A 25,749-nucleotide genomic window follows, 5' to 3' on the forward strand; every position below is an offset into this window, starting at 1 on the left:
TGGCGTATAAGCACAACGCGGCTCCAAGTCCGCTTCTGCGATTTTGCAGCGCCTAGTTCATTTCTTGCTTTTTGCTGTTGCGGCCAGCCGGCCGACGCGCGTCCGACTTGAGTAGTTTGGCGGGATTAATTTGCTTTTCCTGCTTATAAGCTAAGTATACTCGGTCCCAAACAGGGCCTTAAGGGCATCCCGTGCGTCTACTTCGCTTATGTTCTGTCTATGCAAGTATTGGACTACGCTCTTCGTGCTCCTCCCAAAAGACCATGCACGTACGTACGTAAGTGCAGGCCTGCAGCCAACTAAAAAATATAACTAATAAGCTGCCTGCTCCTCTCACTTGCAAGGAGATGGAGCGAGTTGCCACTTGCAAGAAAGAAATGGAGTCGCATGCAACATGACGCCAAGTGCTTCCCTCCTCGAATCCTTCTCTAAACTATGGAGCGATCGACAGTATCGAGAGACTCCATGAAACCAAAGCAATGCGCGCGGCAAAGCTACGATCGCCAAAAACAAGATCAGCGAATTGACATGTTGATTTGACATGCAAACTCATCACGGTTGATTGATATAGATCAGACAATATAGATCACTCTCATCGAAAGTAACAAGCGATGACTCGTGGCTAGTTATTCCTGACGTGTATATATATGTATCCTAGCTAGTTATTCCTAGCAGCTACCACTCGCATGGTTGCTATCTTCAGCACAGCTAATTAACTTCGTTCCTGTACAGGTGCCTGCAGAACCACAACAATGGTAACCGCGACGACGTCTCCCCCCCCACGCGCTCGTCATCCCCTACCCAGCGCAGGGACATGTCATCCCGCTCCTGGAGCTCGCGCACGCGCTCGTCGACAGGGGCTTCACGGTCACTTTCGTCAACTCCGAGTTCAACCATAGCCGCGTCCTTGCAGCTATGACGGACGACACGACTAGGAACGGCGGGCTGCTGGGCCGTATCAGGCTGGTGGAGGTGCCGGACGGCATGGAGCCTGGAGAGGACAGGAACAACCTCATCAGGCTCACCGTCCTCATGGCAGAGCACATGGCCCCGCGTGTGGAGGACCTCATCACTCGAAGCCATGCCGGGATGGATGGCCCGATTACGTGCATGGTGGCGGACTACAACCTCGGGGCGTGGGCACTGGACGTCGCGCGGAGGACCAGGATAAAGTCGGCGGCCATCTTTCCGGCCTCCGCCGCGGTGCTGGCGAGCCTTCTGAGCATCCCCAAGCTGATTCAGGACAACATCATCGACTCCAAAGATGGTACGTACAGTGATTGAATGACATTTTGGGTTGACTAGTATCTGAAGAAACAATGGTAGTATCTGCTGAATGCAGGGTCGGCACTGACGCAAGGCACGTTCAAGCTGTCCCCCGACATGCCTATCATGCACACCGCCCACCTCGCGTGGAACTGCATCGGCAACCACCAAGGACAGGAGGGTCTCTTCCGGAACGTCGTCGGCTCCGTCCACGCCGTCGAGAAGTGCGACTTCGTCCTCTGCAACTCCTTCCTCGGCGCCGAGGAGGCGACCTTCGCGCAGTTCCCCAAGGTCATCCCCATCGGCCCGCTCCTCACGGGGGAGCGCCGGGGCAAGGCGGTGGGGCACTTCTGGCGGCCCGAGGACGACGCGTGCATCTCGTGGCTCGACGCGCAGCCAGCGAGGTCCGTCGTGTACGTCGCCTTCGGCAGCTTCACCATGTTCGACACGCGCCAGTTCCAGGAGCTCGCGCTGGGGCTGGAGCTCTGCGGCCGGCCGTTCCTCTGGGTGGTGCGTCCGGACCTCGTGCACGGCGACGCCCACGACTACCCTCAGGGTTTCCTTGACCGCGTCGGTGCCAGCGGCCGCGGCATGCTCGTGGCGTGGTCGCCGCAGCACCAGGTGCTGGCGCATCCCGCGGTGGCGTGCTTCGTGTCGCACTGCGGATGGAACTCGACCATGGAGGGCGTCCGCAACGGGGTGCCGTTCCTGGCGTGGCCGTACTTCGCCGACCAGTTCGTCAACCAGCTGTACATCTGTGACGTCTGGAAGGTCGGGCTCCGGGCCCAGGCCGACGAATCGGGCGTGATCACCAAGGAGCACATCGCGAGTAGGGTGGAGGAGCTCATGACCGGCGCGAGCATGAGGGACAGGGTGGAGGCCATGAAGAAGGTTGCGCTTGAGAGCTTGAAGGAGGGGGGCTCCTCCCAAGACAACTTCGACATGTTTGTTCAGGCTATGAAGGCATGAATCGTATATGCGGTTCTAATGGAACTCAAAAGAAACACGCACTTGAGACTGGACCCGCGTGTCGTCATGCTAGCTAGCTATTGGATATCTCAGGCCGCGAGTGCTCACAAGAGAAGAGTTCCGCCATGATCTTTCTATATATGTTTTCTGAGTGTTTGTGGAAGTTTGCATTGTATTTGTCTGAAACTTTTTTTTTCCGTATGCATGCGGAGTTGGACGCTTATTTTACATTGAGCATAGCAGAAGACTGTTGTGAAACACGTCGTCAACGTCGGATCGACTCTCTCTCAACAATCACACGGACACACGGAGACACAAGAACACAAGTACGAGAGACAAATCTTTATTCCTCAAATTCTCTCTTTTACAATGAACATATCTCTCATATATATATTCCAATCAAAGTCTAGAGTTTCGGTAAGAGCCCACAAACAAACCGGACTAGGAATAGGACTTCCAGTCTTTTCCTTTCCTTCTAGGATTATTGTTTCCAAAGTTGATTTGTTTTACAACACTCCCCCTTGGGCGATTACCAACGATATTTTATGCCTCATCAAAAACTCCATCCGAAAACCCAGTGGGAAAAATGGTTCATTGGAGAAAAGAGTACATATATACCGTACTTGTTAATTGCACTTTATTGCCTCATTAAAAACCTTTATGAGAAACTTCAGGAAAACTCATAGTAGGAAAAGAGTACAATAATTATATAATCTTCAAGATATTTATTGAATATTCTTCTGGAATAATCATTATGTCTTCTAGATAAGTTTATCAGGATTACTCGAGGAGTTCTCCCCCTGATTCTTGTATTTCTCTCAGTCTCCTCATGCCAAGTCCACGAACACATTTTTCAAAAATTGGTGGAGCTACTACTTTTGTGAATACATCTGCAAGATTATCACACGATTTGACACGAGTCACTTTTATTTCTCCATTCTTTTGCAAGTTATGCGTGTAGAAGAATTTAGGTGAAATATGCTTCGTGATATTTGACTTTATATACCCTGATTGTACTTGTGCAATACAAGCTGAGTTATCTTCATAGATAATAGTGGGGGTAGGCGCTATCATTATTCCGCATGCATTCTGTACATGCTGATGAATACGCCGAAGCCAGGTGCATTCCTTGGCTGCTTCATAAAGTGCTATAATTTCAGAATGGTTAGTAGATATCGCTACCATAGTTTGCTTTGCTGATTTCCAAGAAATAGCTGTTCCACCACTAAGAAATACATATCCAGTCTGTGATAGTGCATTATGGGGATCAGAAAGATACCCTGCGTCCGTATATCCAATTATGTCGAGATCTTGTTTCTTCTGGAAATATAATCCAAGATCAATCGTACCTCTTAGGTATCTGAGGATTCTTTTAATGCCATTCCAATGCCTTTTGGTTGGAGCCGAGCTGAACCTTGCGAGTAGGTTGACAGCAAATGCAATATCAGGCCTAGTACCATTCGCTAAGTACATTAAAGCTCCAATGGCACTTAAGTAGGGATATCCTGATCCCAACAATTCCTCTCCATCTTCCCTTGGTCTAAAAGGGTCTTTCTCTATGTCGAGAGATCGCCCCATCATGGGTGTATGTTCTGGGTGTGCATTTTCATGATGAAATTTCTCTAATACCTTCTTGGTATAAGCAGACTGGTGCACTAAAATCCCTTCTTGGTTATGTTCTAGCTGCAGGCCTAAACAAAATGTAGTTTTACCTAAATCCTTCATTTCAAATTCAGATTTTAGGTATGAACTAGCTTCTTCAATATCCTCTGTGGTTCCTATGACATTCAGGTCATCCACATAAATTGATATTATACAAAAACCTTTGTTGGATTTTTGTATGAACACACAAGGATAATCATCATTCTTCAGGAATCCCTTTTCTTCGAGAAAATCGCTAAGACGATTATACCACATTCTTCCAGATTGTTTTAAGCCATAAAGTGATCTTTGTAATTTCACACAATACATGTTACGTTTTGTTGGGTTAGGGACAGTAATTCCTTCAGGGACTTTCATATAAATATTTGCATCAAGTGACCCATATAAATATGCTGTCACGACATCCATTAATTTCATCTGCAAGTTCATACTTGCTGCCATAGATATTAAGTACCGGAATGTGATTCCATCCATCACAGGAGAATAAGTTTCATCGAAATCGATACCGGGTCTCTGCGTAAATCCTTGTGCTACTAGTCTCGCTTTATATCTTACCACCTGGTTATTTTCGTTTTTTTTTCGAACGAAAACCCATTTATGTCCTACAGGGAATATCCCTTCAGGGATTCGATCTACTGGGCCGAATACTTTTCTTTTATTAAGCGAGAACAATTCAGCTGCGATTGCTTCTTTCCATTTGGGCCAGTCAGAACGCTTCTTGCATTCTATTAATGACTTCGGCTCCGGATCTAGATCAATTTTTGCAATCTTCTCAGCAAAATATATATCGACATTAGTAGTCTTTCTATCATATATTTCTTCTGTTTCAACATAATTTGTTGAATTTTCCAATATTCTTTCACATTCATCCTGATCAATTATTATATTTAAATCAGGAATTTCCGGTCTCCCAACATGAGTATTTTCAGTGCGCACATTCTCACTGGGTGTCACTACATGTGTACCTTCACTTTTATTATTATTTTCATTCTGCCCAGTCTTAAGCTTTTTAGGACGTCTCCCTGAAGCTATAGTCTGAGTAGATGCACCATTATTAGTATTTCTACTCTATCCCCCCCTCTTCAGGGTATGAGGAGTCAATGTAGATTTTACTTGGAATTCCATTTCATCCACTTCATGTGGTATTTCTATTCTTTCTGGTGCGTTTACTGCAGGTATTTGAGATTTCATAATCCCTTTATTATTAGTGAAGGCTTCAGGCAGCTCGTTTGCAATTCTTTGCAAATCGATGATACTCTGAACTTCATGTTCAGTTTCTTTAGTGCGAGGATCCATTCCTAGGATCCCTATGCTTTCCCATGTTATTTCTCGGCATTCGTCCCTAGCGAGATACTTTCCTCCCCCTAATGCCGGGAAATGATCTTCGTTAAAAATACTGTCAGCGAACCGAGCTGTATGCAAATCTCCAGTTAATGGCTCTAAATATTTAATTATTGATGGGCTTTCAAATCCGACATAGATTCCCAGCTTACGCTGAGGCCCCATCGTGGTTCGCTGAGGTGGTGGTATTGAAATGTATACAGCACATCCAAATTTACGCAGATGGGAAATATTCGGTTCAATTTTTCGCACTAATTGGATCGGTGATACTTCATGATATGCAGATGGTCTAAGTTGTATTAGTGCTGCTGCGTGCAGTACAGCATGCCCCCAACAAGTGGAAGGTAGCTGACAATTCTGTATCAATGGCCTTGCTATAAACTTGATCCTCTTAATTAATGATTCTGCTAGACCATTTTGCGTATGCACGTGTGGCACAGAGTGCTCAACTTTAATTCCCAAAGCCATGCAATAATCATTAAATACCTTCGAGGTAAATTCCCCAGCATTATCCATTCTGATGGATTGAATTCTTGAATCTGGGAAGTTGGCTCGTAATTGAATTATTTGGGAAATTAATCGTGCAAATGCATGATTTCTAGTAGAGAGAAGACATACATGGCTCCACTTCGTAGAAGCATCAATTAGCACCATAAAGTACCGAAATGGCCCTGACAAGGGATTGATCGGACCGCAAATGTCACCCTGAATTCGGTTCAGGAATGCTGGTGATTCATCTCTCACTTTTAATTTCGAGGGTCGAGTTATTAGTTTCCCTTTGGCGCATGCGATGCACACAAAATCTTCATGATTAGGAAAATCATTTTTCTTTAAACTATGACCATTGGAATTGTTAGTAATTCTTTTCATCATACTTAGACCAGGATGTCCTAATCGATCATGCCATATTCTGTATGACTCATTTTTTCTAATTATTGTTTGCATAGTAACATGTTTGTGAATAGGCTTAATGTAAGTATAGTACAATGCTTGGCGCATGGAAGGAAAGGTTTCGACAATCTTCTTGTTGTCTCCTATTTTCTTAGTCATGATTAGGCATTCTTTACCATTATCATCATTTGTTTCCACATGTAAATCATTTGCACGTATATCCTTGAATGAAAGCAATGTTCTGGTTGATTCAGGATAAAGTAATGCTTCTTGGATTACTAATTCAGTTCCATTAGGGAGGATTATAGTGGCTCTACCAGTGCCAACTATATGCATACCACTGCCGGTGATAGTAGTAATATTTTCATCATTCTTTCTAAGAGTCTGAAAATATCTTGTATCCCTAAGAATTGTGTCAGTTGTGCAACTGTCTACGAGACATAATTCCTCTTCCATAGCCATTTGTACTCCACAAATTCTATAATAAAGCAATATAATTCGTTCAGATTATGCAGATAATAGATATATGCTTAAAAATAGAATACACGAAAATATTACTCATATACTAAAATTTATTTAAGCAAAAAAAAATTGTCTGCAAGACTCTTATTACATAAATAAGCTCTACATGAGCTGACTCCAAACCACAAAATTCATGCAGGAATTTTAAAATACTTAATGTAATATTAAGACCACTATACTATTAGATAGTTGGGAACAATTTGGAAGACTTAGACAGAGTCCCCATGCATATCTTCAAGCTCTTCTCCTAGAAGATCATCATCATCATCTTGCTGAATTTTATTCTCTAGATTCTTCATGATTTCATCCATAGTGTCAGTAGGTTTGATATCTACTAACATATCTTCAGGATTTTCTTCAGCAGCTGGAGCTTCATTCTTCTCTTCATGCTTTGAAGAGTCAATCTCCATTTCCTTTGACTTGGAAGATTCACCTTGTTCAAACTTCCGGCTAGAGACAAAGTGAGCTTCATGTTCAGTCTTCCTTTTCTTGAGCTGACCATTGAGTTCTTGATAGAGTTTCACTATATGCTTAGGAGTGCGACATATTCTAGACCAATGGCCTTTCATTCCACACCTTTAGCATTCTTGGTCCTGTTTGCCATATTCTCCCCCTGGTGGAATTTTCTTTGATTTCCACTGTCCCTTCTTTTTGAAGTTATTAAACTTCTGGTTTTTTCCTTTCCAAGGTGCCTTCTGTGACTCTTTTCCTTTTCCTTCATTCTTCTGTGATGAAGAAACAGCATTTGCTTCAGGCTTACTTAAGCTGCCAGTAGGGCGAGTTAGATGATTCTGCATCAACTCTTCATCTTCACCTTGGTCTTGCTGTAAAGCATTACTAAGGTCAATATACTTCTTGTATTTTTCTTTCTTATACTGGCGGCTTAAATATGTCTGTTTAGGATGGAAAGTGGACAAGGTTTTCTCTATGAGATCTGATTCAGTCAGCTTAAGTCCACACAACTTCATGCGTGTAACAATTGCATAGAGTTTGGCATTGTATTCCTCCACAGTCTTGTAGTCTTGATAGCGAAGATTCTGCCATTCGCGTTTTACTCGAGGAAGAAGTATAGTCTCCATCTTTTCAAAGCGTTCATGCAATGCATTCCACAAGACTATAGGGTCACGTTCAGTCATATACACATTCTTCAGTGATGAGCTTATGTGATGCCTGAGAAAGTGTAGAGCTTGCGCTCTTTCAGCACTTGTTGCAATTTTGTCATTGGTGGGTTTAATCGCATGCAGGAGATTTTTCCCATCCAAGACAATCTCAGCATCTAAGGACCAAGACAGATAGTTGCTGCCATTTGGGGCGAGCTCTGTGATCTCTCTTTTCACAAGATCAGACATTTTCTACATGATGAAAAAAAATATGCAAGTAAGTTTACTTCTAGTAAACATGTAGTATACAGAAAGTAAATTGGTTTGGAAGCTTAAATAATCTTAGTTATATTTTTCTAGAAGAATAACAAAAACAATAAACCATGCTAGAAAAATTAAAATATGAGCCTCATGGGGGGTTTAGAGAACTCATATGCCTGCAACATAAACAAAAAACCAATATCTAATGTCCAGTTGGTAAACAGACATGTAAAATAATAATCTACCGCAAAGATGTTAATGATCTGAACTGCTAGTTCTATGGTTAACTTCAAGTTTTCGAATTTATCCGAGGGGTGCCGCACGGCTAGCGCGCACATATCAGTGGCAGAACGTCGCGTTCAGGCGGCTTACCCTGTTCGCCGGCAGCGTGCGATGAAGCGGCTTTACTTCAGGTGACGGGCCAAATACATAGCATGCGTTGCAAGACTGTTAGTGTTCATGCTTACTACTAGCAGGCTAGTGCTACGATTACTTCCGTGTAATCTAAATCTTAACAATTACTTCCATGTAATCTGAATCTCAATCTTCAAGACTTAGGATTAGATGTATAACAGTTCAAGCTGGTTCTGACCACGGTCTTCAAGCCGGTGGTATACTAGGTACATCAAGAATCGTCGGCATGCAGTACCAGCGAGAATCCTATCTATTCTGCCCCTTTTCTTTTCCAATCACGGCTAAATTCTTATGAGCGAGTTCTTTGCGTAGATTAAAGTGCGTAGAACAGATACAAACACATATCTACGCAGCAGATTAGAACCAATCTAATCTACTATCAATCATGTATGTACCTCGGTTTCTCACGTAGAGGAAAAACGAAGCTGTCGCGTAGGACAGTTTGGCTGAGCCGAGGGGACCTGCCGGCGTGATGCCGGCGCGATGTCTGAGTTGATGCCGATCAAACGTAGACGACGTTGAGGTTCTCGGCGCCGTCGAAGTCGACGTAGATGAACTGGACGTCGGTGTCGATGTACAGCTTCTTGATGCGTCAACTCCGTCGATGTCGATGTAGAGCAGCGTGCTGATAACGTGTTGTGAAACACGTCGTCAACGTCGGATCGACTCTCTCTCTCAACAATCACACGGACACACGGAGACACAAGAACACAAGTACGAGAGACAAATCTTTATTCCTCAAATTCTCTCTTTTACAATGAACATATCTCTCATATATATATTCCAATCAAAGTCTAGAGTTTCGGTAAAAGCCCACAAACAAACCGGACTAGGAATAGGACTTCCAGTCTTTTCCTTTCCTTATAGGATTCTTGTTTCCAAAGTTGATTTGTTTTACAACAAAGACAAGCAACAGTACTAGATTCTTGTTTCCAAAGTTGATTTGTTTTACAACAAAGACAAGCAACAGTACTAGCGGGAATAGTAGTAGTAGCAGCAGCAGCAAAACAGAAAAGGGCGAATGTCTTCTGGCCGAAGGGACATGTTGCAAATAGAAAACTTTCTGGTGCTCAATGGAGTCGATGAATATATAATAGTTGATATTTCGTTTCATCTCTATCTATCTATACTATAAAGATCGAAAATAATTGAAAATCTTTCTCACCAAAATTAGGCTCGCTATATCCCTCACGTTGGACCCACCTGTCGGGGTTGAGAGAGGTGGGAGAAGGTGGAGACCCATAGAAACTGCGAGTTAGAGTAGAGAACGTTTCTGTCAAAAGTGAAATTCTTTTCTCACATAAAAGTCTACCCGCGTCTGTACCCGGACCAATCTAACCGGAAAATCGCACCCCGCCCACGCCATCCATGCCACCCCTTCCAATCTACGCTACCTCTTCCTCCCTCCTCAAACGAGGTCCCTGTCTCCCTGCGCCGCGGCACCGCGCCCTACCCATGTCCTACACCACGCCCAACACTCGTTTTGGATTTAGGTGGAGCGGGAGCTGACGGTGTGGGTTTTGAGCTCTGCGACCTGGCTGTTGGCTCCGATGCTATCGTCGGTGAGGTGGCGTGGGAGGGCAGCAGTCTCGTAGGCTCGTGGCAGGTGGCCAAGTGGAAGCCGGTCTTTCGTGACGGCTGATTACCATAATTTTGCTGCTGAAATCTCCTCTCCCATTATTAGAGCAACTCCAACAGATTGATTATCCCCTTTTCCCTTTCCACTTTTTAGCCATAAAGGGGATTTAGGGGAAAAAATTTAGTTCCAACAGATTAATTTTCCCTTTTCCTATTTCCACTTTCCCCTATATTTCCCTCCCCTCTCCCCTTTTTAATGGGGAATTCCACCTTCTCCCTTTCTATCCATTCTTTCCTAGCCATAATATCCACATGCATGAGAAGATCCTGACCACTCATGAATTAAAGGGGAAAGAGAAAAATCAATCTGCTGGAGCACATCTCCCCAATAAACTAAAATTGTAATGGGGGATTTCCCTATATGACGAGAAAGGGAAAAGAGAAAAATCAATCTGTTGGAGCTGCTCTTATTCCCTGTCCATGCCTACCACCATATTTGCTGAAGCTATGCGTATGGTGCTGGGTACGGCTAATGAGTTTAGCAGCAGCATGTGTTTTTTTTCTTTTCAATTTCAGTTTGCTAAATGAATGGTCCAGAGCAATACAGATACGCGAGACAGGTGCAAAATACGTAGATTAACATATACTTGTAATTTAGATGCTTGCTCCCTGAACGAGGAAGTGTCCTAAAATTGTCCTTCATGTGAGTTATTTTGCACTTAGGAATTTCTTCATTGTACACTACCATTCCATTGTTTCTATATCCCTCAAAAGCATTACTGTATTTGACAGAAAGAAGTATGATGCTTGTTGATTCAAAGAGCTAAGTACGTTTTTTCGGCATTTGTGCAACACTTTACAGGTAGCATATATAGAGTCCTGTTAACTTTTATATGTGGTCTTGGCAAACTATTATTGTTTGATTTGGTTTTAATTTGATGACAGTTAGGGCCTGTTTGGGAGCATTCCAGCTCCAAAAAAATAGCTCCGGAGTAGCAACTCCACGTTTTTGCAGCTCCACTCCACTAACTCCATAAAAATATGGAGCTATTATACGTGTTTGGCTTATTGCAGTGCTCCAACTCTAGAAATCACATGACTTGTTGTAAATAGTCTATTTTAACCCTTGCAAATAGGCCCACATGTCACTTTCTCTTCACCCCTCCTCTTCCTCTATCTACACAGCCAGCGGCAGTAGCTAGGCATGCGGGGGGCAGCGGCGGCGGGAGGCAGGGGCGGCGGGCAAGGTGGGCAAGGCGGCGGTGGGAGGCAGGGGCCGCGAGCCGCAAGCGCGGCAGGCAAGGCACCGGCGGGCGTGGCCGGCAGGGGGCGGCGGCGGCGGGAGGCAGTGACCGAGGCCGCAGGCGGTGGGAGGCAGGCATGCAGGGGCGGCGGCGGTGGGAGGCAGGCACAGCGGCTGCAGGAGGCAGGTGTGGCAGACAGGCAGGGCGGTGGCGGTGGTTGGAGGTTGGGGCGGCGGCAGGGAGGGGCTGCAGACTGTGAGGAAGAAGGTTGGAGTGAGGGCTAGGAAAAATAGAAATAAAGGGGTATGTTGTGTAATCAGTAGCAACGGTGGGTAAATAACCCCCAACTCCATAAATTGGTATGAAACTGATGTTTTTGGAGCACCCCTTGAGGAGCTCCAAGAAAAATATGGAGTTGGCCCTCAACTCGAGGTTTTTTCTAGAGTTGGAGTTACTGGAGCTTGACGCGTTTGGCATGACACGTTGGTGGAGTTTTTGGAGTGGAGTTCACCCAAACACGCCCTTAATGTGGAGCAGTGCCAATTTTACTATCCTTAGGTACAGGTGATATGCTTGGTTACCCGTCTGGTCTTGATGGTATTAGGCTTTCTTATTTAAATTGTGCACAATTCTTCCCAAGTGCCCTTAGTACCTAACCTCCGAAGTGTAAACTTAACAACATTTAAACCCCTATTCCTATATCTTTAAACCTCATCTGCTTAATTGATTTAGCTCCATTCCTATTGTAATAGGTTCGTATCAACCCAAGCTACGAGATAGCAGTAACGTCTATCATGGTACATGTGCATTTTCAAATTAAAAGCTAAGTTGTCGCGAGATAGCAGTAACCTAACATCTATCAAGCTACGAGATAGCAGTAACTTCTTAAATCACGTGCGTGTCGCACGTGCGTCTATGCTAGTTCTTATTAAAGAATGATTTGAATTAGATAATAGACCATTTCATGAATGAATTGTTCTATACTTATCCATAAAATTGTAGACACTCATATACTTTACATGCACTACCAGAAACTGAAAGATTGTCGTGTGCCAAAGCTTTGCCATGAGCGTAATTTCATGCACATGGTAAAAGAGCCATTTGCCTAGTGCTTAGAAAGAAACACCCGGCAAACATCGAGCACACAGCAAATAAGGTGATTGCCGTGTGCTGCGAGGAAAAACTCACAACAAATAGTAACACACGGCAATTAGAGTATCTTTGCCGTGTGCGACCCGTCAGACACACGGCAAAAGGGAAACCACGTAATGGACGGCGCCAACCCATCACACAGCACACAGATCATGAAACTTCAAATTAAAAAAAAATTGCCGAGTGCCTTGGAATGGGCACACGGCAAACATTCTTTTTGCCATGTGCCCTGGATCTCGGCACAAGGCAAATGAGGCCGCCCCAACACTTATCCGTTGGCTCTCGTTCCAACCACACACATAGAGGATCCAACAGTTGTTCATGACCGAGGAAACCGCGAAATAGCTGACATGACACAAAATGGGTACTGGATATAATCCTGAGACGTTTGTACATCCATCCGATGCTGAATCATGGACCCATTTTGACGGGATTCATCGTCAGAAAGGTCAGGCTTGTAATGTTGAAAGTGCATCTCGGCCCCTAGTGTGTTTTGGTGGATTGATTGACACCACGATTAAAGGACTAACTATCTTATTGAGTATATGAGCAGGAATTGATTATCATAATTGTAGTCTATGTGATGAAATGAATCAAGATTCAAGACATATGCTCATATGACAAGATGAATGACATATTCTAGTATGAGAATATTAACAAGCAACAGCTACCATGGAAATTGGGATATGTATCAACGATAAAGAATTTATTCGTATATCCAAATGAAGCTTGTTGATGTAAGTGGGATTTAAAGTGACAAGTAAAGATTTTGTGAATGAGATGTGATATGCTTATGCATAATCTCAAATATGGAAGATCTTGTCACATGTGATAAATGGTTATTAACTAAAGAAGCAAGCAAGGCAAAAGAGAATGAGACATGAGTTGATGCATATATGATGTCTCAAATTGGAAAGCTTGCATATAAGATTGAATTGAGAATTCAATCTGACAATGAAGATTTCATGCATGACACAAATCAATATGAGTTCAAGATGGATGGCTAGGATAAAGGTAGAGGACCGAGAGGCGTGTTTCAAGAGGCTACGCAAGCGACGGCTTGGGGGGAGCAAAGAAACCGATATGGGTCAAAGGCCGGAGATCCTGGAGTCATGGAGAGCTCTATGTTGAAGAGTGTCATTATTCAAGTAAAGAAAGTGATTTGTGAATCAAGTTGGATTTCACTCCTATGCAAATCAAAGATTCAAAGTCACTAGCTCAAAGTGGGTATGCTCAAAGAATGAAGATGTTGATGCCCACAAAGTACTGAAGAAAGGACGGCATGATCAAAATGAATTTCATTGTAAGTTAAATGTGATACAATCCTACATGAAGCTATATGTGATGCAAGGATGAAGAGATGGAATTCGGGAATGGGTTTCTAGGTACTAAGCTTGGAGAAGGGCAATTGTGGTTGTGCCGAAAAACCAATGCTAGGGTGATGAAACGTTCCTTGGGTTCAACTTGAAGAATCTTGGTCATGTGTGGTGTTCATGTTGGCAAGTATCAATCTTTCTAGAATCTTATTGTGAAGACGGTGAGTTGAACTAGAAGTGAATTTCATTCAAAGATAAAGGTTCAAGGTCACTAGCTCAAGGAAGATGTGCTCAAAGTAAAGAAGCCAAGTTGGATGCACACATCAGATTGTGATTGATCAACACATGGCATAGGATGAAAAAGAGCAGCTCAAGAAGTAGAAATATAATTTATCTTTGATCTTGAGTTTAGGTATGCCGTACTATCAAGAGGGATGCATCACAATGGTCTTTGGTTTAGTCTCAGTGCTCAAGAAACCCCTGTGAGTTGAGAAGAAACACAAAAGCCTCACATGCACTTTTTAAATTTGCTGCCAGGGCAAATCCGAAAGTTCCGGATTTGGAATCCGGAAATTCCGGATTTGGCACACGTGGCACTAACGGCTAGTTGGTTTGAAAACCTGGAGGTTCCGGGTTGTAGAATCCAGAAGTTCCGGGTTCTAACTGTCACATAACGGCTAGTTTTGTTGGGACCAGCTATTTATACCCCTTAGCCCCCTCCTTGGTGGGCTGTTGTTCCAGGCTCTATTCTGTTGATTGTTGGTCGTCCCAAGAAGCTTGGTAGCCATAGTTGAGCTCTCGCCAACCTCTCTTTGTGAGATTGTCTGATTAGTGTATATCCTTGAGTTGGGTTGAGAGAGTGATTGCTTGAGAGCACTAGAGACCACAGCAAACCTTGAGCACTTGAGATTAGCCGTGATTTGTGTGATTTGCATTTGCTACTCTTGGGGGTGAAGCCTCCTAGACGGCTAGGCGTCGTCGGCTAGCTCCCAAGGATTGTGGTGAGCAGCGGCAAGTTTGTTGCAGCATCGATCTTGTGCCACAAGGGCGCTTGGTCATATAGTGGAAGGAGGAAATTGTTTGACCTTGGGGTCGATATAAGCTTCCTCAACGGAGACTAGGATTCACACGTGGGTGCACGGGGTGAATCTGAACTTCGGTAAAACAAATCCTTGTGTTCATTGCATTTACATTTGTTTTGTGGATTTGAGGATCTCTCCATTAGACACTTGTGTCTTGGAGATATTATTGTTTCGTATGTGCAGGATCTACGTAAACCTGCTTAAGGAACTTCTCTGAGCAGACTCTACAATTGGGGTTTGAATTTACATTCATTTATTAGCACTACTCTTATTGTGTTCACTCTATTCTGAGTGAACTCGGAAGTTCCAGATTGACAAACCCGGAAGTTCCGATTTCACCTACTGTCCAGCCCAAATCCGGAAGTTCCGGATTTTAAACCCCGGAAGTTCCGGGTTTGGTAGACAGACAATTTTATCCGCTGCGTTTGAGTGAAAATTTGTAGGTGCGCCTATTCACCCCCCCTCTAGGCGACATCACGGTTGTAAGATCCGTACTAAATAAAAATACTAGTTGTAATACTATGTTATTTTCTAATTATGTTTGTTTTTTTACTACTTGCACTAATTAATTTCTAATACATGTTCTAATTGGTTTAATCTTTTTAATTTCTGGTGATAGATTGAAGATGGTGGGACACGACGGACGTGTGATAAGGTCGCTCTCAGACTTGATCGACAAAGTTACCGAGAGAGGTGAGTCCTCCTGGATGATTCAAGGGAGGATGAGGAGGAGGATGAGTGAAGCAAGATTGTTAGGCTAGCAACAGCTGAGGACCCTGGCACGCCACGAGTGAGGCCGAGAAGGAGGGGGCCTCACAGGAGGTCACCCTCGCCGCTTCAGGAGGAGGAGGAGGACGACTGGGTACCTAATGCGCAAGCTTCTGGTGAGGAGGAGGAGGACGCGATACCTGAGGCGCAAGGCTTTGGTGACGAGGAGTAGGAGTGGCAGGAGCAGGAGGAGGAGGGCTCCGATGAGGAGGAGGAGGACGACCAGGGAGGGGATCTAGGGGGCATACCTGCCGTCTGGATGCGAGGCCCCTCGTGGCTCACAAATCGACCTATACCTCTCGTGCAATGGCCAATTATTCGGCCAGACGGGAAAAGGTAAGTAACTTTACATTATTTCACTACGTTTTGTACTGATATATTTGAATTCAAATTTGACATAAATATTTTGTCTTGATCACTTTGGCTGGAACTTTACAATCGTTGTTGCAGGTGTTCACAAATGCATCCCCAATGACATTCTGGGCCTGCTTTGCAAGCTACAATACGCAGGATGCATGGAGATTGACGGCCAACTTCAGCCGGCGTCAGCGTGGGAGCACTACAGGGAGGCCATCGACCGAGTAGACCCCCAAGGGAGGTGTTATGGGACCAAGGTGGAGCGGGTGTTGCAGGAACTATGGGTAAGTCTTCCAGGCATTACATTTGTCAATACATCTCATTAATAGGACAATCTTGAAATAATGGCTTCGTTCGTGTTTATGTGCAGGATTTCTACAGATGTGAGGGAATGATGGATGTGGTGCGCGAGGTGGCTAACACGGCCTGTCACAAGCTGGTGGCAGGTATGCTTTACGAGGCGCACATCCAAGCCAACTGTGATTACAAACGCGCATCGAAAAAGTGAAGGTCGACAAAATGGATGTGAGAAACCTCAGGCTGACCCGGGAATAATATCTGAGGGTAAATATACAACATTATTAGTACTGAATTTTTCTGAGTTGGCGTGTTGATCTTGTTATATGTCATGTACTTGTTTACGAGGTCGACATGCTCACTATGAAGATTGATCTCCTCCTCAAGAAATTCGAGGATTATTCCCAAGATAAGGCTCAAATGCAAACACTTCAAGCCTTGGAAACTCGCATGACGTGCGAGGTCTGCGGGAATGTTGGACATTCGGGCGACAACTGCCCAGAAACCCAAGAAAAAGCATTATATCTCAATGGCAACAACAATGGGTTTCATCCACAAGGAGGTTAGGGGTGGAATCAACCACGCCCATACTATCAAGAAGGTAATGGCAATTCAAATTCTTTCAATTCTAACCAACCTACCTTGAGAGATCTTGTCTACGGCCAAGCGAAGATCAATGAGTCCCTTCAGAAGAAGTTGGCCACTACAGAGAAATCAATGGAGACCATCCATGCCAAGATGGACGTATTCTCCACTGCTATCAAGAACCAGCTGAGTTTCAACAAGATGCTCGAAACTCAATTGGCTCAGCTAGCTGCTGCCACACCTGCTGCTGAATTAGGGAAGATTCTGGGGCAACCCGAATCAACTCTAGAGAGCATCAATGTCATAAATGCTATGTGGAAAGAGCCACTTAGCAGGACACCCCTCAGCTACGCAGAGAAGCTCACACGCCCAAGAAGAGGTGCATGGGGTGAGTTAGCAGCTACAGTACGAGAAGATCCTAGAACCCTAGTGATCAATTGCTCAATCTTCGATTATGAGTTTGATATCGCCCTATGTGACCTTGGAGCCAGCATCAACATCATGCCCAAGGTAACATTTGAGATATCCCGAAGGAGTCGTGGAAAATCTTATGGTAAAAGTCAAGAATACCTACATATTGGTGGACTTCGTAGTCCTCGATATGGAAGGAGTGTTAGACCTGGGACAGCGGGACTGCCCACTGGCTCGGAATATTCTAGAGTAGGGAGTAGCACATGGATATGCCCTACCTTTTTTGTATCTACCCGAACAGGAGTAGAACTAGTCGACGTACCCGGGAACTAGCCGAACTCCTCGAACTAGGATCCTAACAGGACCTGACTAGGACTTTCCATGTAATCCTGCTCCCCCCAGATTATATAAGGGCGAACAGGGACCCCTCCAGAACAGGACGATACACATCGAACAACACCCAAGGGGATACAAACCACCACACAAGACATAGGGTATTACGCTCTGGCGGCCTGAACCTGTCTAAATATTTGTGTTCCTTGCACCATCACGTTCTGATCTCGGTAACTCCAAACTTACAACCACTCTCCTCGGGGTATACCTTAGAGAACCCGCCGGTAAAAAACCGATAGCTGGCGCCCACCGTTGGGCCTCTCACCAACGATCGTCAGAAGAACTCGATGGCTCCTCTCGATGACAACGCGGTGCTTACTAAAGGCAGCTCCTTCCGTGTGGGTTCCTGGACCTTCGTTGCTTACAGATCAGGCGGCTTCAATAGTCGCCCAATCGATCGAAGCCCTTCAGAAGTTTCAGAAGCCACAAGATGACAAGAAATCGACGACTTCATCGATCAGCTCGAAGAAGTCGGGCCTTCGGCTTCCAACAACAGAACCCGAATTCAACTCGGATTCGATGCAATTAGACCCAAAACACTCTCCGAACTGGAAGAGGATTTGGACAAATTGCTAAAAGACACCAAGCAAGAAACTACCATTGATGGAAATATTCAATCTTCCGGATGTCAACAGAACGCCACTCAAGAAGAACAACTCGTCAATTAAGTTTCAACGGCAACAATCGAGAATTATCTAAAGGACCTGAAGGAAATCTGATGCCCTCGAGTAGACAATTCTGAATTACTCAATGGGATCGATCAAGTCTCCAACAACATTGAAGGATGCATCAATCTCGTAGAATCAACTCTCTGAAAGAAAAAAAACCAAGGGCTAGCTTTAGGAAAACTTCTCGCAAGTGGAAGCCTTCCAAAGACATCTTCTCAAGCATTGATAATATCGATGAAAAGATCGCACACTGTCTTCAACTAGCAGAAGATACTCTCAACAGAAAGGAGCCCTATGATCACGAACATGAAGAATTTGTCAACCCATGGGCACTCAGCCCTGCAGAGCTGGAACAGGATCAAGCATTCATCAGATACCTCGAAGAACTTGACGAACCAATTTCCAAAGATGAACTAGCCGAGTGGTCAAACGACATCGACTTGTTTATGGAAGGACTGTCAAATCTCGATAATCTTGAAGCACTATGGGAACAATCCAAAACAAAAAAGTTATGGGATGAATCACAAAACAAGTCATCAGCTCAATTGGATCAGTACCTATTCGAATCTCACCCCACAGAAGACTCTGTTTCAATAGAAGATTACATGAGTCGCTGGTGCAACGTTATTCAAACTCCAAATTCACTTACACCACAAGAAAATCACCGCACGCCGCAGATATTCTCTCAGGAAGAACGCGACAATTTGGACAAGTACAATAAATTCATAAATGAACTTTCAGTCCGAATCAAAGGAGGATGGTCCCCAGCAGACACCCTTCCATACGATGAAGACCTCCTTCGACTCACGTTTGGACTATCTCCTCGAGCCAAGACAAATGAAGAATTCTACCCGGATTCGGATCATGTTCTTAAAAGAAACCGATCCGCGAAACAATATGCTTCGGATAGGAAAATGGAACCCGATAAGGAGTCGATTTTTGTTGCCACTACAAAAAGAGAACTACAGCCCTCAATTCAGCAGGGGGAAAGAAGACAATTCTCAGAAAACAAAGAACTACCATTCCAGCAAGGCCTTCCACTCAAAGAAGACAACAAGTCAAAAATTTCCGATCACGATCGCGAAATTTTCATTGCCATCTTTTCGGATCCTACAAATCGAAAGACCAACTCTACGGCGCTAGAAGACCTCGATTACAATGATTTCCTTTCTGAGACAGAGGCGAGCGAAGCAGTAGCAGCTAGCTATGAAATCCCTCCAGCACCTCCGGGAATCACGGTCACCGTCCACCTGGACAACAACCCGAAGAAAATTTTCAAGACAGGGCACCATCAACAGCTCGGTGACTCCTTCGACTATTCCAATAGCGACTTACTCAATGTTATCAATATTGGTCGCAACCCGAAAACAATCATCATCAACAAAGGTGAAGAACATGAAGAAGTCGAAGCTTACAGCTGTTGACGCTCACTAACGATCATTTCCAGGCATCAACTTGATCAGAAAATCATGAGAGTTTGCATTTCTTACACGCAGCCTTAGTCAATAAAGTCTGTAAACCACACTTTATCTTTTAGAAAATGCAAGTTGTGTTTTAGAGCTAATATGCAGGTTACAAGCACACTTTGGCCCGACATAAAAGCACAGAAATTATCAGAGCACCGATTCTGGCTCAGATGGACCAAAAGTGATGCAAGAACCCAATTCAGACAAGCCAAAACAGGCCAAGACCACCGTGGACCAGACAAGGAGGCCTAAGACAGCCTGCTGGACAAAGCTGGGGTCGGTTGGCCCACCTGGCAGGTCGAACCCCTGGCCCACGGGCCCCACCGCCTCAACTTCGCCACGTGTCGCCTCTCCACTGGTTGCTGCAGTCTCACCCCATGGCTCCCTACTATAAATACAAGGGGGGGGTTGAGATTAGAACACACACACACACCCCTCACACCTCTCCTCTCTTGCTCATCTTGCATAGTATTTAGGCTTAGTGGAGTTTAGGAGAAGTCTAGGAGTCATCGAGTCGCCGGAGTTGCTCGAGAGTCTGGTATGGGTTAATCTCTAGCTCTCTCTTGTAATATTCGGTCGTTTGTAATAGAATTAGACTATGGTTACCGATATATGCTTGAAGTATGTTCTGAGTTATCGGGTATATGCTTCTTGTCATGGTTGCGTTATTATTCAATGCTTGCATTGCACGATCGCCCTGTGCTGGAGATGGTTAGTCTTTTGTTCTTAGAACTCTATGAACTGCTCTAGTATTCGTATGATTGCTCTAGTGTGATGTCTGTCCATCCGGAGGGTGGGGGCTTCACGCGGGACGCTAGAGTATCCCTTACTAGTGTAGACATGGTGTCTAGATTAGCTAAGAGTTGCTGGATATCAACTATACCCACGGTTTGTAGAGGTAGCCGGCAGGTGGTGACAGCCCTGTCCGAGCCCGAGTAATCCTCCATGTTCGGTATGCGGGGTAGGAGGTACATAAAGTCGCCGGGGTGTACGGGCTCCTCCCGTTGCTTCGATAGCGATCTCCCTGTTGTGTAGTTTAATCTCTGACGAGCTGACCAATGAGAAAGTGTAGATATAGCTAGCCTAGCACAGTTGACTCGAGCTCTAACTTCTGCCTTGCTCCCGGCCTAGAGCATCTTTTATCTTTCTTTTATTTATTTATCCAAGAGGGTAGTTTGTGTGTGTGTCACACTACCTCCTACCATGTTATTATCTTACCCCTGCTTATGCATGAGAATATCCAATCTAGATAAAGTTTATCAACTGGTCTATATATCTTTTCATTCACCGCCTTCCCTGCGGAAATATAAATGACACCCCGGTATACTCCCGGGTAAAATGCTACAGTGGTATTCCGTGCACTTGCGGATTTATTCGTGGTTCATGAAATACTGCCACCCAAAATTGGCGTCTGCGGGCGTCATCGTTGTTTCCCGGTGGTGATGTTGGTAGGCGCCAACAACAGCCCGACATCTAATTATCGACTACCCGACAATTACGGGTACAACTCGCGGAAGCGACGCAGTGACAAAGCAGTACCTCCTTCCCAGCCAACAAAGCAGTCAAAGATCGATTCCACTCATCAAAAACATCATTCAAGATGTTTTATGCACCCCAAAGGAAGCACTAGAGCTTTCAATGCATCATTCTTCGTAAAGCACTCGGAGCACCTTCACCTTCTGCCGACAATGACAAAAAGAATCAACATGAGCAAAATCTCTTTTGACAATCAAAGAAGATGGAGCTAGTCGGATGGGTCCAACCACCCCAGGGCCAACCCCCGGTCTTACACCCAATAAAGGCTAGGATGGGTCCGCCCGAGGGAGGTTCCACCCCCGAACTACTCGACGAAAAAAGTACTCCTCATAAAATAGTCAGTTGGGTCCAACCACTCAGGGCTAACCCCCGGTCTTACTCCCAATAAATGCTACAGCAGTATTCCGTGCGCTTGTGGATTTATTCGTGGTTCATGAAATACTGCCCTCCAAAATTGGCGTCTGCGGGCGTCATTGCTGTTTCCCGGTGGTGACGTCGATAGGCGCCAACAAGCATTTTTGGCGCCATTGCCGGGGAAGGCACAGATTGAAGAATATAGACAAAGTGATGAACGAAATCGAAATTGGTATTTGCTTGCTAAACAGGCTAACTTGGCTTTGTTTTCTTGTCTTTGATGACATGAAAACAGGGTAGTGTATGACCGGTTACGACTTGCCGCAAAAATTTCATTCCAATCCAGAGTCACTTTTGAGAAGAGTTCGACCTCGTATCGTACCTCCTCAAATCTCACTCTCGGCAGCCGAACCAGTCATCGCATCATCGTCAGCTCCTAGAGCTTTGGCCCAGAAGACACTTCGTGATTACTCTGCTCCGTCTGCTAACCAGGTCCCTATCGGGCCTGAGGTTAACACAAGAGGGGAAAATTTCGAGATCAAGACGGGTCTCATTACGATGGTGCAGGCCAGCCCTTTCTGTGGCAAGGCCAATGAGGATGCCAGCGCTCATCTCCAATAGTTCCTGGAGCTCTACAATACTTTTGTTATCAAGGGTGTATCGCAAGATGCAATCCGGCTCCGTCTGTTTCTGTTCTCTCTTCTGGGGAGAGCGAAGCAATGGTTTTATGCTAACAAGGCTGCTGTGGATACTTGGAACAAATGTGCCAAGGCGTTCCTCTCGAAGTTCTTCCCGACGGGCAAAACCAATGCTCTTTGTGGGCGGATTTCGAACTTCCAGCAGGCATCAAATGAGTCAATTCCTGAGGCTTGGGAGAGGCTTTAGGAATACATTGTAGCGTGTCCGCACCACGGAATGGATAATTGGCTCATTCTACTGAACTTCTACAACGGATTGACACAGTCATCCCGTGATCTTGTGGATGCCGCTGCGGGTGGAGCTTTCTTCTCGCTGATCATTGAAAGAGCTACATCATTGATCGAGAAGATGGTTTCCACCCAAGGTTGGAGCGATGATCGCCTCCAACCGCACCAGCGAGGTATGGACACCGCCAAGGAGGCCGACATGCTCGCTATGAAGATTGATCTCCTCCTCATGAAATTTGAGGATTATTACCAAGATAAGGCTCAAATGCAAACACTTCAAGCCTTGGAAACTCGCATGGCGTGCGAGGTCTGCGGGAATGTTGTACATTCGGGCGACAATTGCCCAGAAATCCAGGAAGAAGCATTATTCCTCAATGGCAACAATAATGGGTTTCATCCACATGGAGGTCGGGGGTGGAATCAACCACGCCCATACTACCAAGGAGGTAATGGAAATTCAAATTCTTTCAATCCTAACCAGCCTACCTTGAGAGATCTTGTCTACGGCCAAGCGAAGATCAATGAGTCCCTTCAGAAGAAGTTGGCCGCTATAGACAAATCTATGGAGACCATCCATTCCAAGATGGACGGATTCTCCACCGCCATCAAGAACCAGCTGAGTTTCAACAAGATGATTGAGACTCAACTAGCTCAAGTGGCTGCCGCCATGCCCCCTGCTATGGAGAACGTTAAGGCGATAACTACATGAGGAGGTAAAACTACTCAAGATCCGCCTTATCCTAACCATGTCAACAGGAAGAAGGCAAGCCGGGTGGCAGAAGAACCACCTCGGGAAGAGGAACCCGAGAAGGTTCATGAAGGGAAGACGACTCCGCTTGAATTTTATGATACTCAAGTATTGCCGTTCCCTATCAGGGCAAAGTAGCCAAGTACAGATGAGCAGTTCAGCCGCTTTGTTGAGATAATACAACAAGTGAACATCAACGTGCCTTTGATGGATGCGATGAAGGTTCTGACCTATGCTCGTTATATCAAGGACATAATCAACAACAAGCGACCGCTGCCAACTACTGAAGTAATCAAGCTCACTGAGGCATGCAGTGCAGCTATACTTCAATAATTGCCCGAGAAGAAGAAGGATCCAGGATTCCCAACTATCAGATGTTCGATAGGGGCACAGAACTTCGACAAAACCTTATGTGATTTGTGAGACAGTGTTAGTGTGATGCCGAAGGCGGTCTTCGACCAACTCAACTACACCGAGTTGACACCAACACCCATGCAGTTACAACTGGCTGACTCCTCAGTACGGCACCCAGAAGGAATCGCTGAGGATGTCCCAGTGAGAGTACGGGACTACTTTGTCACAGTCGACTTTGTGGAACTTGATATGGATAATCAGAAGGAGACTACTCTCATTCTAGGACGGCCATTCCTCAATACAGCAGATGCACATATTGATGTTGGGGCCGAAGAAATCCGAATTCATATCAATGGTAAAGAGGAGAAATTTGACTTCCGACCCAAGAAGGAGCAATGCTTAATGATCCGAGTCAAATTTGGGCCAAACCCTTAGAAAATTAAAGAAGTAGAAGTCACACCCTCTCAGAAAGATAGTCTTATACCTTTTATGAAGACACTTATGAAAGAAGATCCAGTGAGCTCAAAAAGGTCTAAGAAGAAGGGTAAACCAAATGTTACTATGCCCGAGGATCCTACTCCTGCGCCGACTACGCCATCAAAGAAGACCAAGAATGTATGGCGCAAGAAGAACAAGACATCAGCGACTGCTACTACTTCTCTAGGTACGGACGAAACGACCTCAACCTAATCAGGTATGGAGAAAGGTCCTGCTTTTCGGACCCTAAACTAAGAGCTAGCTTGGGGGAGGTCCCCTCCCCTAAGTCTACTGTATCCCCTTACTTGCTTTCAATAAAATTTGATAAAAAACTTTCAAAAACAAAATAAAAATTTACTACTTTATTTCCCTTTTTCATCATGCGCGGTAAGAATGTTTTAACTCTTTATGATATGTTGAAAGGATGGGTTTTGCTTTGCTCTATCATGTTTGTTGTGCCTAGTTTGAAAATAAGAGTTCTCTTGGGTTTAAATCTATTGGATATGCAAATATCTTGCCTATGAACCTGAAAGTTCCGTGGGTTACGTATGGTTGATCCAAGTCTAAGTTGTTGTGAGTTCAGATATCGTAAATAAGGTTGTGCAAGTTTATTCTAGTGATGCTTGAAGTTTGGAGTTGTTTTCGAAAAAATTTAAAAGGCAAGTTCCCCAGTGATATGCAATGTCCTACCAGAGCCATATGTCATATTCCATGAAAAACCTTACACATATGCTGCTTGTTGTTCTGTTGAGTTTTGTCAAATTGTGTGACCCTAGTGAGATGCTTTTCTTGCTTTCTCGATCATAAGCACGTACACGTCCCATCCATTTTCTACATTCCTACACTGGGAATTGGCACCACCATCCATCCATTCCACATCAATAAATGCTCTATGTCTTGGTGATATCTCTCGTAGAACATCCCTGAAATAAACTAAAATCAGACTATGGTTGCCCCAAAAAGAGAAAAGATGGCATGCCAAAGAAGCATGACCCCCAAAAAAAAGGGAAAAAAAAGAGAGAGGGGGTAACCATGTCTCAAAAGAAAAAAAAGAGAGACAGGGATGACTCGAGAGAGAAAGCCATTACCTCAAGGAGTAAGCCACATCTATCCATCCATCCACTCCTACACTTGCACCTTTTGATCGAGATTGCATGACTTGTTTCTCCATGGATCATCGCTTTGAATTTACAACATATAGAACACAAGTGTGCCCGTTCTTATCCTACCTTGAGCTTCACAAAGGCTTGTAGTAGTAGGAAAGATCAAAGGCAGATACTACCCTGGTAAGGAAATACAAGTTGAGTGCCTCGAGAGAGTTATCCTGGGAACTTTACCATGTTTTCAAAAAAAAAAATTTCAAAAAGTATATCTAGATGGATTGCAGATCTATGAGCAAGTAAGTACTACTCTATGCACCGTTCTAACTCTCAACAGCTCAAGACAAGGAGACAGCTAAAAAGCCCCATGAAGCAGTAAGGTAATTATGCGAAGGTATGGTAGCCAACTCATTTAAGCTTATGGATGAATCTCTTTGCTTCAGACTATGACATGACAGGTAAGGTACGAGTCAAGGTGATTTTCTAATCAACAACCTGATTTGTCCTACTA

At 44.7% G+C, this 25,749-nt stretch overlaps 2 protein-coding genes across 2 annotated transcripts; one reads left to right on the top strand and one right to left on the bottom strand.

The window, feature by feature from the left end:
- Nucleotides 1–780: 780 nt before the first annotated feature.
- On the top strand, nt 781–2,321 carry LOC120704715 (UDP-glycosyltransferase 83A1-like; the record flags this gene model as incomplete). Its single annotated transcript, XM_039989198.1, has 2 exons — nt 781–1,267; nt 1,343–2,321. Coding segments are annotated over 2 exons (1,380 nt in total), but the record flags the coding sequence as incomplete, so codon positions are not given.
- Nucleotides 2,322–6,860: 4,539 nt separating this feature from the next.
- Nucleotides 6,861–8,000, bottom strand: LOC120702094. The gene is made up of 2 exons (XM_039985862.1): nt 7,253–8,000; nt 6,861–7,159 (listed from the first exon to the last, which is right to left on the bottom strand). The coding sequence occupies exons 1-2, from the start codon at nt 7,998–8,000 to the stop codon at nt 6,861–6,863; spliced, it is 1,047 nt and encodes a 348-aa protein (XP_039841796.1).
- Nucleotides 8,001–25,749: the final 17,749 nt, after the last annotated feature.

This window comes from Panicum virgatum, chromosome 4K (assembly GCF_016808335.1).
Source record: "Panicum virgatum strain AP13 chromosome 4K, P.virgatum_v5, whole genome shotgun sequence".
Taxonomy (NCBI): domain Eukaryota; kingdom Viridiplantae; phylum Streptophyta; class Magnoliopsida; order Poales; family Poaceae; genus Panicum; species Panicum virgatum.

Bases quoted from the DNA above. Each gene is read 5' to 3' on its own strand.
- LOC120702094 (XM_039985862.1), bottom strand. From the start codon at position 8,000: ATGTCTGATCTTGTGAAAAGAGAGATCACAGAGCTCGCCCCAAATGGC. The intron at 7,160-7,252 runs GCAAACAGGACC...AACTCTATCAAG, and splicing joins TCCACCAGGGGGAGAATATG to AACTCAATGGTCAGCTCAAG.